The 15,485-nt window shown below is 52.7% G+C and overlaps 4 protein-coding genes across 4 annotated transcripts; 3 read left to right on the forward strand and 1 right to left on the reverse strand.

The window, feature by feature from the left end:
- Window positions 1-2,446: 2,446 nt before the first annotated feature.
- On the forward strand, window positions 2,447-5,130 carry LRP88_04630 (transcription factor domain-containing protein; the record flags this gene model as incomplete). Its single annotated transcript, XM_083241202.1, has 4 exons — window positions 2,447-2,716; window positions 2,798-3,933; window positions 3,985-4,386; window positions 4,440-5,130. 4 exons carry the CDS (start codon window positions 2,447-2,449, stop codon window positions 5,128-5,130), a joined length of 2,499 nt encoding a protein of 832 aa, XP_083102350.1.
- Window positions 5,131-5,845: 715 nt separating this feature from the next.
- LRP88_04631 (lunapark family zinc ribbon domain-containing protein) lies at window positions 5,846-7,052 on the reverse strand (the record flags this gene model as incomplete). The annotated part of the gene is made up of 3 exons (XM_083241203.1): window positions 5,846-6,692; window positions 6,746-6,972; window positions 7,029-7,052. The coding sequence occupies 3 exons, from the start codon at window positions 7,050-7,052 to the stop codon at window positions 5,846-5,848; spliced, it is 1,098 nt and encodes a 365-aa protein (XP_083102351.1).
- Window positions 7,053-8,895: 1,843 nt separating this feature from the next.
- On the forward strand, window positions 8,896-12,498 carry LRP88_04632 (uncharacterized protein; the record flags this gene model as incomplete). The annotated part of the gene is made up of 4 exons (XM_083241204.1): window positions 8,896-8,904; window positions 8,989-9,469; window positions 9,529-12,391; window positions 12,447-12,498. 4 exons carry the CDS (start codon window positions 8,896-8,898, stop codon window positions 12,496-12,498), a joined length of 3,405 nt encoding a protein of 1,134 aa, XP_083102352.1.
- A 664-nt stretch (window positions 12,499-13,162) lies between these two features.
- On the forward strand, window positions 13,163-14,116 carry LRP88_04633 (SDR family NAD(P)-dependent oxidoreductase; the record flags this gene model as incomplete). Its single annotated transcript, XM_083241205.1, has 2 exons — window positions 13,163-13,259; window positions 13,308-14,116. The coding sequence occupies 2 exons, from the start codon at window positions 13,163-13,165 to the stop codon at window positions 14,114-14,116; spliced, it is 906 nt and encodes a 301-aa protein (XP_083102353.1).
- Window positions 14,117-15,485: the final 1,369 nt, after the last annotated feature.

Raw genomic sequence — 15,485 nt, forward strand, 5'->3', positions numbered from 1 at the left:
CTGGGATTGGCGTTGCAGCGCAACGTCATGATCGAAGCTGAAGTGGTTGGATGCTGAAGCGAGACAGAGGTGATGACGTATTGTGGGGTAAAAGGAAGAGGGGCACACTGCGCGAAGAGTATCAAACTTGGCGAGGGAGCATCTGATACAGCGCTACAGATGCAAGAGAGACGATGCTAGGACACTCTTGGGTTTCCGAACTCTACAGGAGAGCGCTAGAGGCTGTCTGCGGTCTTGGCGGTGGGCTGTGAAGCTGTCAAGTGAAGCTGCCGACAGCGATGCCAGGGGAACGGCAGGCAAGGCTTGCCGATCAAAGCAGAGCCCTTCTTCACCACCATCGCTTGGGAGCAGCATCCATCATGGGCCACTAGCATCCAAATAGCTTCGAAGGAAGACCCCTCTGACATCATTCTACATGGACGCAAACCACGGGAAGCCCGTTGGATTTGCGAATGGGGTCAAGGCGGACGGGCTGGTTTCCGATTTCGACAAAGAATGGAGCGGCACATGGGATTGATAGACATGGGTGTTTGATGTGCAGATTGCCAGTGCTGGAAAGGATGTGCATGAGCTTGGGAGGTTCCGTGGTGATCCAATTGGACAGCTCGGACGATTGGGGACTGTGATGGTCCATGGAGATTGGTGTAAGCCTTGTCAAGGGACGATGAAATGTTTCAGTGAGTGTAAAACGATGTTGCGATCCATACGAACTATTAAAAGTGGTTAAAACCTTCAAAGATGAAGCATAAATAGTAGGAATAACAGGAAAAAGGAAAAAGGAACAAGATGGGGGGATGACCAATCACCAACCACAGTGACGATTTCCTGAACTCATGGCCCAAAGTTGGTTGAAACATGACATCCATCCAATTCAAGATTTGCGGTATCATATGCATCGAGATTTTAACATACCTCCAGCTACTACCTCGACCTCTAGCTCCAGAACTAGAGGGATACAGACGCAGCACGACGAGAAAAAAACAAGCTTCGCCTTCTCTACGGAACCTAAAGCGGAAAAATCCCCGTCCTCCCACGAGGAATCGCAAACCTAGATACCACTCTTGAGACTCGTTCCCCTCCTTCTCATCATCCTTCATCCTTTCACTCTCCTTCCTCTCCACTCGCAACTAGGTCATCCGCAGAGGAGCGAAACGAGACCAAGTGAACCCGCCTGGAGCTAAACATCGCCAGCTCCACGAGACGATGCATAGTGAGACGAGACCCGGACATCGCGATCGACTCGTTGACTGAGAAAAAACGACGCCAAGCCCACCGAAAACGAATCGGGGATAACAAGGACAGGTCGCGACAGAAACAGACCAGGAAGACAGAGTCAAGAGTGAAGCCAAAAGAGGAGCATCGCGCTATCCAAAAGCTTCGCCGTGATTCCACCCTGCGTCTAAACCGGCACGAGGTTGGTTTGGACTGGATGCGACTACTTCCTTGGTGCCTTCCAAGGACAACCGCAATCGCAATCGCAATCGCAATCGAAATCGCGGGCCTTTTTAATTCCTCGAGAGATCCAATTTCTTCCTTCTCTCCCATCGTTTCCGCTTTTCCAACCTGTCTTCCTCTTCTTTCACGCACCAGCTTTCGATAGTTGCCAGTCCGCGCCGTGCATGGGCCACGGCAAACGGCGACTGCCACTTTACTCACTGACGGATACCTACTGGCACCATCACCGAATTGACCGCCGCCCAATTCTGTCTCCCGGCAGCGGAATCATCGTCCTCCAATACGCGAAAACAACGGGAGTGCAGAGTGGCATTGTGCGCGCTTGAAAGCGCCATCACCCCTGGCCTTTTTGATCGCCGACGTCTCTCTCTTCATCCCTTGCTTGACTCGTAGGATCGGCGAATTGCTCCTCCTACCCCTGCACGCCAATCCGTCAGCTGTGAGCTTCGCAGCTCACCTCTACTAGGCTTGGTATAACCACCAGCTAGCTCTCTGCTAGGAAAAATCGCCCGACGCCCGATTCTCCGCCTCCGAGCCCAGCAATCGCGACTTCATTACAACTCGATCTGATTCGATCTCGAGAGCTTGGACCATTCAAAACGGTCGCCTCCGCGTTCACGATTTCCCCCCCACCACAGACGGTGACGCGAAAGCGGAAGTAGGAGCTATAGCTGCCCAAGCTGCACCGACAATTGCCCCAGAAGCTTTGGTGGTTGGCAGGAGAGGCAAGAGAAGCAGCTCCAGCTCCAGCTCCAGCTCCAAGCTCAAGCTTCAACCCACCATCACGATCTTTCTTCGCAGCATGTCAGACTGCGCCGCAGCGTCCTTCAACATCGTCCCTCCGAGACCTCATCCCGCCGCATTTCCTCTGAGCTGAAGGTCGGAATTCGCAAACCTGAGACGACGACACCGATACTTTCATTCGAACGAATCTATTTCCTCCTCTTCAGCGCTCGTCAACGGCCTTCTGGCAAGGCCTGGAACGTGCGCGATGGACGTGGACAGCGCCCCTTCGGGGGGCCCCAACCAGCAGCATCCCAGCTCTGAAAGCACGCCTCAAGGTCAAGGAGCTCACGCGGGAGCTTCGGGAGCTCCATCCCAGGGCAACCCTACCCCCACCTCAGTCCAGTCCTCTAATACACCTTCAACCGCCTCGGGCACCGCAAACCCAATCGGTCATTCGCAAAACTCAAAGCGCCGTCGTGGCTTGGGCATCGTGACACCCAATGCTTGTACAGAATGTCGCAAGAAGCGCGCAAAGGTACGTGGTGGAGCGGATCGTCTCATCTCATGATATGCTTCACTTGAAGGCCCCTCTTTACTAACACTTATCACACCATAGTGTGACGGCCAAAAGCCATGTGGGCGCTGTAAAGGACAAAAAGACGTCGAATGTGTTTACGAGATCCCTGTGCGACAGTCGAAAGAAAACCTGCGGTCCGAAATTGAAAACCTCCGCCAACGGCAGCGTTCTAGCGATCAAGTCTTTGCCGCGCTCGTCCGACCAGAGCTTTGGGAGGAGGTCCTGACTCGGCTTCGTAGTGGCCAGTCTGTTGAGAGTATATCAGAATGGCTCGGTGGCATCCTACCCTCAGGCGGAGGCGCAATACCTTCGTTCGCCCCGCGACCTGAAGCTCCCACTATGGGCCCTGTTGCTGGCTTTCCGGGTGGTGGACTTGGAACATTGGCGGCCATGAGCCTCGGTGTGAACCCTGTGGCAGCGCCACAGGGTTCGCTGAGGCCTGAGATGGGTCAGCATAGTCCTTGGCACTTCTCTTCTCATAGCCAGGCAGGGTCGACTCGAAGCAACTCGCACCCAGACGTCATGAGCTGGACGACGGATCTTAGAGGGCCTCCGCAGACTCGAGTAGGATCATGGGCAGAGGGCATCCACCCAGACCAAATGTCAGACGGCATGCCGAGGTATCGTGGTGTCGAGCAGGTTCTGTCACCATTGAATGAACCTGAGCTGCGAGCGCCAGCCACCACATGGACGAACATCACTCAAGACATTACCCTCGTACAGCACCTCTTGGCGCTCTACTTTTGCTGGGAGTATCCTACCTTTGCCTCGTTAAGCAAGGAACACTTCCTGCAAGACTTTCAGGACGGGCGATATCGATACTGCTCGCCGATCCTGATGAATGCTCTCCTGGCCTTGGGCTGTCGGTTCTCGACCCAGCCCATGTCGCGTGCGAATCCTAACGACCCCTACACATCTGGCGATCACTTTTTCAAGGAGTCGTTGCGACTATTCGCTCAAGAGACAGATCACCACTCTCTGACGACGATTCAAGCGCTCGGTATAATGTCAATTCGTGAAGCCAGTTGTGGACGAGACTCGGAAAGTTGGTATTATGCAGGTCAAAGCATCCGGCTTGCCATTGAGATGGGACTCCACCGCATTCAGGATGAGGGGGACGAAGATGAAATCGCAGTTCAGTCGGCAACCTTTTGGGGAGCATTTGCGCTGGATCAGTGAGTTGATTGCTTAAAGATTGCGTATCTGCTGCTAATCTGTTTCCACAGCGCCTGGTCCCTCGCCACGGGCTCATTGCCTCAGTGTTCCTGCTTCCCTCACCTACCACCGAAGCCCGCGATAATAGGAGATATCGAGGCTTCTCTGTGGGTGCCCTACACCGACGACGGTGAGTCAAGCAGCAACATTTCGCTTCCGACGAGTCTGACGATAGCAGGGGCTCCGCTGCAGCGCTCATGCCAGCAGCCATCTAATGTACGATCCGTGTACAAGTGTTTTTGCGAATTGAGTGTGCTGGTTCACCGATCTCTGTACATTCTACACTCTCCGGGCAGGCCCCTGACATCTAGGGATCTTTTGGACATTTATACCCAGTACCTGAACTGGTATGATCGGATACCAGAGGTACTGCGGCTGGGGCACAACTTTACCCCAGCCGTTTTATTTGCCCAGTAAGTGTTGCAGGATGCTGACCATGGCGGGATGGGTTTGCTGATTAGCACAGCATGTATTATCACTTTGCGATCTTACTGCTTTTCCGACCCCTAATCAAGTTGCGGATCATCGGATCCAAGGTCTCGCCGCGAGACGTTTGCTCTCAGGCAGCGGACGCCATCCAAGGCCTCTTAAGGTCATATTCATCTCTATACACCTTGCGAAGAACTCCATCCTTCGTCCCCTACTTTGTCCTCACATCAGCCATCATGCATTTGGCTATTGGGGCAACAACGGTCAAGTCGGATGATGAGGATGACGACATGGAGAGAGACATGGAGAGGGCGGCAAAGATCGACCCTCATGTGGTGGAATCAATTACTCAGGGGATCGCGGATCTCACCGAAATGGCTCCCTGCCATCACTTTGCCGAGCAGGCTCTCAACATACTACGCTATCTCGCCCAGAAATGGGACATCGAAGTGGGCATCAGCGGCGACAAGCTGACAGCGGAAGAGTATGATCGGCTGGTGAAGCCGCACACAGGAAGCCTCAACTTCTTTGCGCCCAGCGTGCGCGAGGGAGACATTATGTGCCAATGGGGCACAGGGCAGTTTCTTGCCGGAGGCGATGACACGGCTAGTGTCAAGAAGACGGGGGATAGTATGGAGAACCCTCTCTTCTGGCCGTTCCCGATGCAAGGACGTCCTATTCTGCCAAGCGGCAAGGAGTTGGAGCAGGCAGGCTTTGCGGTGATATAAGAATCCTCGGTGGATTCTTTCGTGGACGACATTCTGCTCTTGTTTTGTTATTCCTTTGCAATTCTGATATCCAGGAATGTAGAGTACGGGATCATACCTGGTGCCTTTACCAGGCGAACCGGGGGAAATGGCAAGCGGGAAGGCATTGCTTGGCGAAAGGGAGGCTCAGTCTGCGGGAGTATCCCCACTGCGGCTGGCAAAAGCGATTTTGGCGACATGTATATGAAGGGAGACGATACTTGTGTAAGAGGAGGAGAGGCAACGGAAGATATGGGTCATGGTGTTTTTGGATGATTGGGTTTGAAATACGATATACCCTCAGGCAGCATTTGAAATTCGTAAAATATGGTCACTCTATGTTTCGCTTAAGTGATTCCATCGATAGAAGTATTATTTCTGTTTGATGAAGTCGTGAGTAGAGTTGGTTTTGAGAGACAAGTAACATAGTCTATTCCCCTGTCCTGCTGTCTACGAGATGGGACCTCTTCAGGAGTCGTCTTATCGTCCAGGACAGCTGATCTTAGAGTTCCATAGTCTAAGGATTGCCTTTTGGCTTAGACTACTTTCTCTCAATCTTGGATAACTTTATCTTATTCTTAGGGAATTTAGGAATACAATTATGAAGAGATAATCATAAGGATCATATCATAACAAGGTAAAACAAGAACAGAGCTGTATTACAGTTACATATAGGCGCAAATTAAAGCAGTCGTGATTACTTCTTGCCCTTGCCCCTTCGCTTTCTAACTCCCGCGGCGGGCCCGTCGTCTTCACTCTCCTTCTTCACATCGTCAACCGTCACATCGACGATATCATCGCTAGAAGTGGTTTCCTCTTCGGCGGCAGCATCCATGGCCGCATCGAGCACCTCGTTCACGATACGCTTGCCCTCGTCCATCTCTCCGTTGAGCGCTCCGCACGACATGCACCTCCAGGAGCCCATCTCAGCGAGGGTCTTTGTTCCGGGAGGGGCTTGGCCGTTGACGAGGCGGCAGGACTGGCAGATGAGCACGATGCGGTTCTTGGGGGCCGTCTCGTCTTCACCGAGGAGGACGTCAAAGATGCGGTCGTACCAGTGGGTTTCGGAGGTCGAGTAGGAGGAGTACGTGCTCGGTGGAGGATTGGGCGTGCCGGGGAAGAAAGCCGGAGGAGGGCCAGAGAACTCGGCATTAGGCGCAAACTCGGCACCGGGCTCCAAGGGGTTCGGGGCGGGCATGGGGCTGCCGGCGGGGGGACCCTCTCGGCGCTGAATATTGGCTGTAGGAGGAGGCGGCATGCGAGTGCGGCCCGGGACACCCTGAGCAGGGCCGCCACCGGGCTGATTCTTGCCGTCCATCTTATCTTCGGAGTTGTCCTCGGCGCCGCCCTTCTTCTTCTTGCCCTTTGTCGGTCCGTCGCCGCCGTACTTCTCGATCAGCTCCATGGTGGAGTCATACTTGGTGGCATCCTTGAGCTTCTGAATAGTCTTTGCGCGCTCCTGCTGGTGATCCTTGAGGCGAGCGCTAAGGCTCTCGATGCGAAAGTTGTAGTAAGCGGCGAGGGTCGTGCGAGTAGTGTAGATGCTGTCGTTCTTGTCAGTGCCTTGGAAGTGACAACAGGTCTGGAGGAAGCTCACAGCAACGGTCCGCTGCACAGGCCGGTCCATTCGTATGCGCCGAGGTTCTTATATCCGACGACGAGCAGTAGGACGATGGCATAAACGAGGTAGGCAAAGGAAAGGTAGAGGGTCCAAAGAACACGGGCGCGGCGGGAGTTGGATCGGACCTTGTCGAGGGAGGCCTGTGTGTCGGCGATCTTGCTAGAGAGCGTGGACAGGGTCTTTTCGAAGTCGGCGGATTCGCCCTGGCAAGAGTTTAGCTAGCTGGAGGGAGAGGGCATCGAGAACGGAAGCGACGGACCTTCCAGGGCCAAAAGGCCACCATTTTGACAGCGGGGAGCGGAAATCTAGAGCATGTGAAGTGGTGAAAGGAGTGGGCGCGATCGAGTCGACAAGATGAGAAAAAAGAGGGGAAAACAAAGGAGAGGAGAAAAAGCGCGTCGTTGCTCAGTAAAGAAAAAAAGATGGCCAGATACGAGTTTGGCGGTGAAAAGAAGAGAAGGTTGTCAAAGTCGAACAAGACGAATGAATGGTTTGTTGGAAAGGTCAGAGTTCCAATGAAGCTACGTACACTGGCCAGGTGTGTGACCTCATTGAGCTGTGCAGGCGGGTCAGGAAATAAACGAGACAGAACACTCTAACTCCTCCAAGGCCATGAGCATTCTTACATAAAAGGGACTAAAATAATAGTAAAAATCTTATAAAATAATAGAATATACTAAAAGCTTCTTATTTTTGTTTTACTATTTTTATTGCTCTCTTTAGAGTATGATATGCTCGTTCTGTTGCTTTCGTCAGTGTCCTTTTTATTGACCTGCCCGCGTGTCATGGAGCAAGGGCAAGCTCATGTGGGCAGGGGTCAGCTGCGGGCTGCAGCTCCACCAACGAGACCACCTTGGAGGCAAAGGAAAACACATGCCACATTGGAGGATATAGTTTCTTGCAGTATGTTGTTGTTATATCGCATGTTTATACTCTATAAAGAGCGAGAGAAAATAAACAAACAGCCTCTGGTCTTGGACGCGTTGGACAAAGCTTACGAGTCAAAGCGGCCAATAGGAGCAACGCAAAGCGGCTTACAAGAACCCAAGTCGTGAATACGTGGATTGAACTAAGCAATGAAACCCAGCCGTCCCTCGGCTTCCATCTATGAGTATACAGGGCTAGGTCCAGGTCCTCGTGTCATAGCCGTGAATCAAGTGCGTGTCAGATATCTACTCTCAAAACATATTTGGTTTCTCGGTAACATTGCCTGTTTCCAGTTTGCGCAACTTCACTCAGTCTGCAAGCTTATGTGAGTCGATTACCTGGTCTTCCTAGCTTCTACTGTAACGAGAGCTATGATGCGCTCGTGTGAATGTTCTGAGCTTGCAGGCCAAGCCGCTCATCAGGCCGAATGCCCAGTGTCGTTTATGGCTGTACCATTCGGTTCTGAGACTTTGCGTTTGAGAGCCTAAAGTTCCATAGAGTGTAGTCAGACTTGACAGCATCTTTGAGTTCCGAGATGATAATAAAAAGATTTGTAGAAAGGGATCGGATAGTGGTTACGATTATACACCGAGAATGAATGACACGGGGCTTGGCTCGCAAATTGCTGGGCTCAGGGGCTCGCAACGTATCTTCCCAGGGTACTATTTGATGTCAATTGAGGGAGAATATGCGACTTTGCGTATAGTATTTGCGGCCTCGTGAAATGAGAAAGCAAACTTGGAACTTGCGCCAGGGCTCCAGCCCATGACGAGAAACAAGCTTCGGTGCTGGACCCTTGAACACGATGTTGGAATAAAGTGCAGAGCGTTCAAGCCACAGTGAGGCGCTGAAATTGGAAGGAACACGTGGAATTCTTTGGGGCGGGAGGGTGCCTCAGCCACAGGGAAACGCTTCGGCCTTACCCCAGAATTAGCAGCGACGGCTATTGTACAGAAGGGCAAGCACCTGTCTGTCCCTTGGATTAGTACTCCTTTCAACAAGTCATCACCAACACTCTCTCAAAGTCATGAGGGCGCTTTTCTGAGTTGCTTTCTTTTTCCTCGTCGCAACTCTTGACCTCCTTTTCTTGCTTTCTCACCGTTCCCTTGCCTTCTTTATTGCCTTATCGTCTGCGCGCGTCCCTTGGTCATCGTTAGCTGCTCCTGAGACGTTGCATTTGACCCAAGGGAGCCGCCATCATGTTCCAAGTAAGTTCAACCATTGGCACGTTTCCTTCGAAGACTTTGTCACTCTCCTTTAAACTGTCCAGTCGACGACTAACATCTCCTTAGCGATTCAAGAGCGCCATCGATCGGACCATTGCCGAGGAACAAGCCCGCCAACAGTCAGCTGCCCAGTCGAGAACCCCCTCCAGAACAGCCTCGACGTCGTCGCGCAAGGCTAATGCCTCCCCAACGAAGCGCGATAGAGCAAAGAAGGCAGCGGCCGATGCGGGCGACACTGTGAACCCTGACCCCGCCGTCTTCGAGGCTGCTTTTGTGATCGACGACAGCGACGAGCCCAGCCGAGCCGGCACCCCGAAGCCGCCAGCCGCAGCCGATGAGACAAAGGGCGAGAAATCGACGGAACAGACCAGCGGCTCGGATGACAAGCCTTCGGAGACCAAGGATGAGTCTGCCACAGACAAGACTTCCGAAGGTGTTGCGGACGCGCCAGCAGCCAAGCCTGAGCCGCCAGCAAAGCCTCAAGAGCTGACTCCGGAGATTCGCCAAAAGCTGCGCAAGTTGGAGAAACTCGAAGCAACATATCCAGGTAGGTTGCGATACTGGGAGAGTAATACAGCAGTAAGCAGAGTGCTGACAGGGGTTCAGAGTTGCTACGGTCTTATCGTGTCGCCCATAGAAGGGCCACTGCCATCGAGCCCTTCGAGAAAGCGCTTCGTGAAAACACGCCCTTGACATCCATCGGCGACCCCGAGGCCCTCGTGGAATACCTTAACCAACTAAACCTCCGAAGCGACATGGTAATGGAGGAGCTGAAGAAGGTGTCCGCGGACAAGGATGAGCTACAGAAGAAGCACAACGAGGCTGAGGAGAAGGCCAAGAAGCTTGAGGAGGAATTGGAGACGCTGAAGGCTGGCAACGCCGATCAACCCAAGCCCGAAGGTGCAGACAAGCCCGAGGATGCCCAGGAGGAGCAGCAAGAGGAGGCTGCCCCTGAGAAAGCCAAGTCACCAGTCGCCTCCGTCATCGGCATGTTCTCGCCAAAGCACCGACCTCAAAAGTCTGTTTCTGAAGTCACCGAGTCCAAGGAGTCTAGTGAGGAGTTCTTCTCTTACGACGACGAGTTCCCCCAGCTCCAGGCTGAGGTCGCCTCCAAGTCCGAGGAGATTGAAGATCTCAAGGCCAAGGTAGAGAGTCTGCAGCAAGAGCTCGCCACTGTCAAGGAGAACAGCGATGGACTTGTTGAGAGCCTCGAGAACGCAACTCGGGAGCTCAGCGAGTCTCGTGATGCTGTATCCACTCAACAGTCTCTTCAAACCCAACTGGAGGCGCGAAACAAGGAGATCGAGTCTCTGAACCAACGACTGCAGGATGCGCGAGCACAGCTCAAGAAGCTTGAAGAGGAAAAGACTACTCAGACGACCAAGGTTGTGGAGATGGAGGCTTCACTTGCTACTTCAGACAAACGGGCGAAGGAGTTGGATGCGGAGCTCACTAAGGCTTCTAACGCCAAGAACATCTCCAAGAAGCTTATCGACGACCTCAACACTCAGATCAATGCCTTGAAGAAGGAGAAATCTGAGAGCCAAACTAAGATTGACGAGCTGACCAAGAAACTCGAGACCCAGTCTGCTCCCCCAACTCCCACCCCCATTGCGACGCCCACACCTGCACCTTCGCAGCCTGCTGCGGCCCCAGCGGCAACAGGCGGCGGTAAGAAGAAGAACAAGAAGAAGAAGGGCAAGGGTGGTGCTGGTGGTGCTTCTGCTCCCGCCCCCGCAGCTGAGGCCGCTCCTGCAACCCCTGAGCCGGCACCTGCAACTCCGGTTGAGACAACTGGAAACGCAGCACTCGAGACAGAGATTGCCCAGCTCAAGGAGGAGATTGCCGAGAAGGATAGCCAGATCGAGCGTCTAAGCAAGAAGCGCAAGACAGAGGAGGACTTGCGGGAGGAGATTGAGTCTCTGGAGGAGAACCTCCTTACCATCGGTCAAGACCACGTCGAGGCCAAGGAGAAGATCAAGAGCCTCGAGGCTGAGAAGGTTGAGCTCAAGGCGCAGATTGCCGACCTCGAGAAGAAGGTCAGCTCGTCTGCATCAGATGCCCAGGCCAGCTCCAAGCTTCAGGGTGAGATTGACACATTGAAGACGGAGTATGACGATCTCAAGGAGAAGACAGCTACTCTACAGGCTGATCTCGGCGCTGCCCAGCAACTTGCGCAGAACCGATTCAAGGACCTCACGGACCTGCGAGAGGTGCTACAGAAGGCGCAGCCAGAGCTCAAGAGCCTGCGCCAGGAGTCCGCTACGCTCAAGACTACCAAGGAGGAGCTTGCTACCAAGGTCAAGGAGCTCAAGGACATGGAGAAGCGAGAGAAGGATCTGAAGCGAGATGTGGAGCGAGCCCAGAAGATTTCATCGGACCGAGAGACGGAGATTAAGGGTCTACAGGAGAAGTTGACAGCTGAGACGAACGCCAAGCTTCAGCTTGAGAATGCTCAACGTGTATCGGGACGAGACCTCCGACGATCAGAGGCTGAGAAGGTCGAGCTCAGTGCCAAGGCAGAGAAGGCAGAGCGTGAGCTTCAGACGGTTCAGGAGGAGCTTGGCAAGCTGCGGCCTAGAGTCAAGGAGCTTGAGGAGCAGATGCACAAGCTCAAGCGAGAGAAGACGGCGGCGCAAGAAGAGGTTGACTTCAAGGCACAGCAGTATGCCAACGCCCAGGGTTTGCTGAGCAGTATGCGAGACCAGACGGCCGAGATGTCGGTGCAGCTTAAGGAGTCCAAGTCACAGGCAGAATCACTGGAAGAGGAACTGGCTGAGGTGCAGCGCCTACTCCAGGAGCGTACTCGCGAGGGTGAGACGATGCGACGACTGCTGGCCGACGTTGATGAGCGTGCCGACAACAAGGTTCGCGACATGAGAGCACGGATGGAGGCAGCAGTGGAGGAGCGTGATCGAATCGAAGATGAGTCGAGCACACTGGCACGACGCAAGACACGCGAGACAGAGGATCTGAAGCAGAAGCTACGGGATCTGGAGCGTGAGATCAAGACACTCACAAGCGAGCGAGACGAGTTAGAGCACCGAGAGAAGGAGTGGCGTCGTCGACGAGAGGAGTTGGAGTCGGTTGAAGAAAAGGCCGAGGCCGAGGCTTCAGAGCTTCGAACGACATCATCACAACTCCGCACGGCACTTGATGCGTCAGAGAACCAGGTGCGCGAGGTGGAGAAGCAGCGGGCTGAGCTACGGAGAATGCTCGAGGAGTCCCGACAACGGTACGAGAAGCTGTCCAAGGACCTCAAGGCGGCGCAGACCAAACTCGTTGCCAGCTCAAGCCGGAGCTCTTTCGACTCGGTGCGAAGCGGAAGCAATGGATCACCTGCGGCGGCTGGAGGAGCTGCGGACACGGTCTATCTCAAGACGATCCTGTTGCAGTTCTTGGAGCAGAAGGATACCAAGCTTAGGGCACAGCTTGTGCCGGTGTTGGGCAAGCTATTGCGATTTGACAAGTAAGTACTCACACTAAAAGCTCACCTTGATGAATTTGAACTAACGGTTGTGTAGATCGGACGAGCAGAAGTGGACCAAGGCAGTGCAGCATATTGAAGTTCGATAGACGATGGATGGCATGGGATGGCGTTGATAAACTGGGTACAGCGCCAGGCAGGCTCGTAATGTGAGACAAGGACGGAACCAAATGTAGTATTATTGTGATATAAGCCAACGAGACGAAAGGAGTCTCGACCATGGAAGAGGGAGTTGCTGTCGGAAGCTCAAGCCTGAGCTAACCAAGGTTGGAGCCTTTTCTTTGGTGTTGGTGTGGACATGACTACACCATCAATCTATACAGAACCAAGAACCTCTAGAGGAGTCAGGTCCATGTTTCTTTGTAATCTTCTGTTCGAGATCGCGATGTTCTCTGCTGATGGACATGGGCATTGTCGAGAGTGCGAATCATCGTCCATCATGGTGACCCCACGTCGACGTCATGACGACTCTTGCAGCAGCCATGAGCACCACAAGGATCGTTTCCTCCGGCGTTTTCGTCATGGACTTGTACAAAGAGACAAGACCGTCATTCGAGATGAGTAAGGTCGTCATTGGCGTTTGAGGGGAGACTACAAATACGAGGCTTTTGGTCTCTGATGGAGGAGTAAACCATGTTGTTTTCTCGACTTTTCGGTATTACCCCACGAGTAACTCTATACAGCAGAAACTCTTGCTTTACGAATTGTCTTAGACCTTTTGGAACTAGTTTTATCAAGTTTGTGCCATCCACCATGTCGAGTACGCAGCAGCAGGCCAGTGGTGGCTCCAAGAAGGACTTTTCGAGGGAGAGTCTGTTTGATCTCTCTGGAAAGGTTGCCCTTGTTACTGGTATGTTACACCTTGTACACTTTTTATCACTATTGACTCTTCTTCTAGGCGGCGGATCCGGTATCGGTCTCATGGCTACTCAAGCCCTTGCTGTCAACGGAGCAAAGGTGTACATCACTGGCCGCACAAAGGAGAAACTCGACCGTGTCACCGAACAGTACGGGAAGAATATTTCCGGCGAAATCATTCCTATTGTGGGCGACATAAACACCAAGGATGGCGTGCAGAAGCTCTACGACGACTACTCTTCCCGCGAGAATTGTCTCTGTATCCTTGTCAATAACGCCGGCGTCTCGAGCAAGTCCATGCAAGTTGAAGCAAAGACGGCACAGGAGATGCGTGAAAACATCTTTGATAACAAGAACAGCACGTATGAAGACTGGGCCGACACGTACAACACAAACGTCACGGGGCACTTTTTCATGACGGCTGCGTTTTTACCGCTTCTGCAAAAGAGCAGCGAGAAGCATCACGGCTGGAGCTCAACCGTCATCAACATCACGAGCATTAGTGGGATGATTCAAAAAGCTCAGCATCACTTTGCGTACAACGCCTCCAAAGGCGCAGCTGAGCACCTGACACGCATGCTAGCTAGCGAGATAGCAGGCAACAATCTCAAGATCCGAGTCAACGGCATAGCACCGGGTGTCTTTCCCTCCGAGATGACGACCGAAGGGAGCGACGAGGCGCAAAAGAGCAGTATCCCGAGGGAAAAGTATGCGGAAAAGGTCCCTGCTGGACGACCGGGTAAGGATGAGGATATGGCGCAGGCAGTGTTGTTTTTCGCTACGAATCAGTATCTTGTTGGGCAGACGCTTGCTGTTGATGGAGGGTATACGATCGCGGCGGGTATGTAGAGTTGAAAAGACGGTCGCCATGATCAACTGTGAATAATAGAATTATTTGTGTCATTAAGCTTTTTTCAAGCATGAATTATTCGTGATTCTGCCTTGGAAGTATGCACGGGAAATGAAGACTCTGTTAGGCAACCCGATGCCTAACTCTCACTCCAAGATATAAACCAACTCATCAACCTCTCTCAACCCAAAAGTTCACTAAAATTTCTCAAAAAATGTGCAGAATCCTCTTCAACTTCTAAACGATGTGCAGAGCCTACACATCCTTCAAAATCTACTCCTGCGGAACCACGGGCCAAAAGCAATCCTTCATGGTCCAACCGTGCAACCAAGCAGACGAGCCCAACCATATCGTTAAGGAAATTCCCATGGGTTCGAGTAGAGTCAGAGAGCGCTGTGGAAAGTATACCTGCGCAATCTGTCGTGGGACAGGTAAGCCTTTTCGTCCCGGTGTGAGTGTTGTTGAGGTTACTGACGTAATTGTTTGTCAAGAAGAAACGAGGGTTCCAGTTCCGTCACAATAATCAATCACGAGATGAGATGATAATATTAATTTAAGCTTATGACAACCTCACGAATAGAAACAATCCTGATCAAATACACAACAAACACTTCTCTAACATCATCTCCTGCACATCACAAAAAGCCTCATCAAGCCACAACGCCACAACCGCTCCTCAATCGTCTTCCTTTCTTTTTCCCTTTTCCTGCTCTCCACTAAATATGCTCCCGTTCTCCACCTCGGTAACCAACTTTTCACCGACCCTCACCACCCTTGTCATCCCCATCTCACCTCTCACACACACACTCCCCAAGGGGTAAAAACTGTAAAAAAGTACCTCATCACCCATTGTTTCCGGCCGAGGTACTTACTCTCTAAGAGTACACTCTGCCCCCCTCCCCCCACTGCAACGGCGGCAGCACCCGTCCTCGCATCACAGACATGCCGCAACCCAGAAATTCCCAGATGGACGGCTCACGCTTAGCCTCTAGAGGAAGCGACCAGCACCCAGCCCCGACGGAGCTGCAACCGTAGGGCTGAGCCAATTCTGTTCAAGGTCCCTACGTGCGTTGAATCTGTTACATGGGCCTCGATCCAGCAATTGCTTGCATCTCTACCCTTCTCCCTGTCCATTCCATCCATCACCACCATCTCGATTCGTTCCTCCGCCCACCCGAGTCATCCTCTCGGCAATGGCTTGAAAACTTTTCACACAACCCAAACACCAACATTCACTCATCACACATCACAATGGCAAAGCAGAGTAGTCTTCGGGCAAAATATCAGTATTTCTCATCTAAAAATCCTCCCATGTGTGGCTAACGGATCTCCCCCTCGGGCCAGCGGGTTGTGCCACTGTCCCTCGAC

This window comes from Fusarium phalaenopsidis, assembly GCF_050370095.1.
Source record: "Fusarium phalaenopsidis strain FUZ10S chromosome Unknown contig_32292, whole genome shotgun sequence".
NCBI lineage: Eukaryota > Fungi > Ascomycota > Sordariomycetes > Hypocreales > Nectriaceae > Fusarium > Fusarium phalaenopsidis.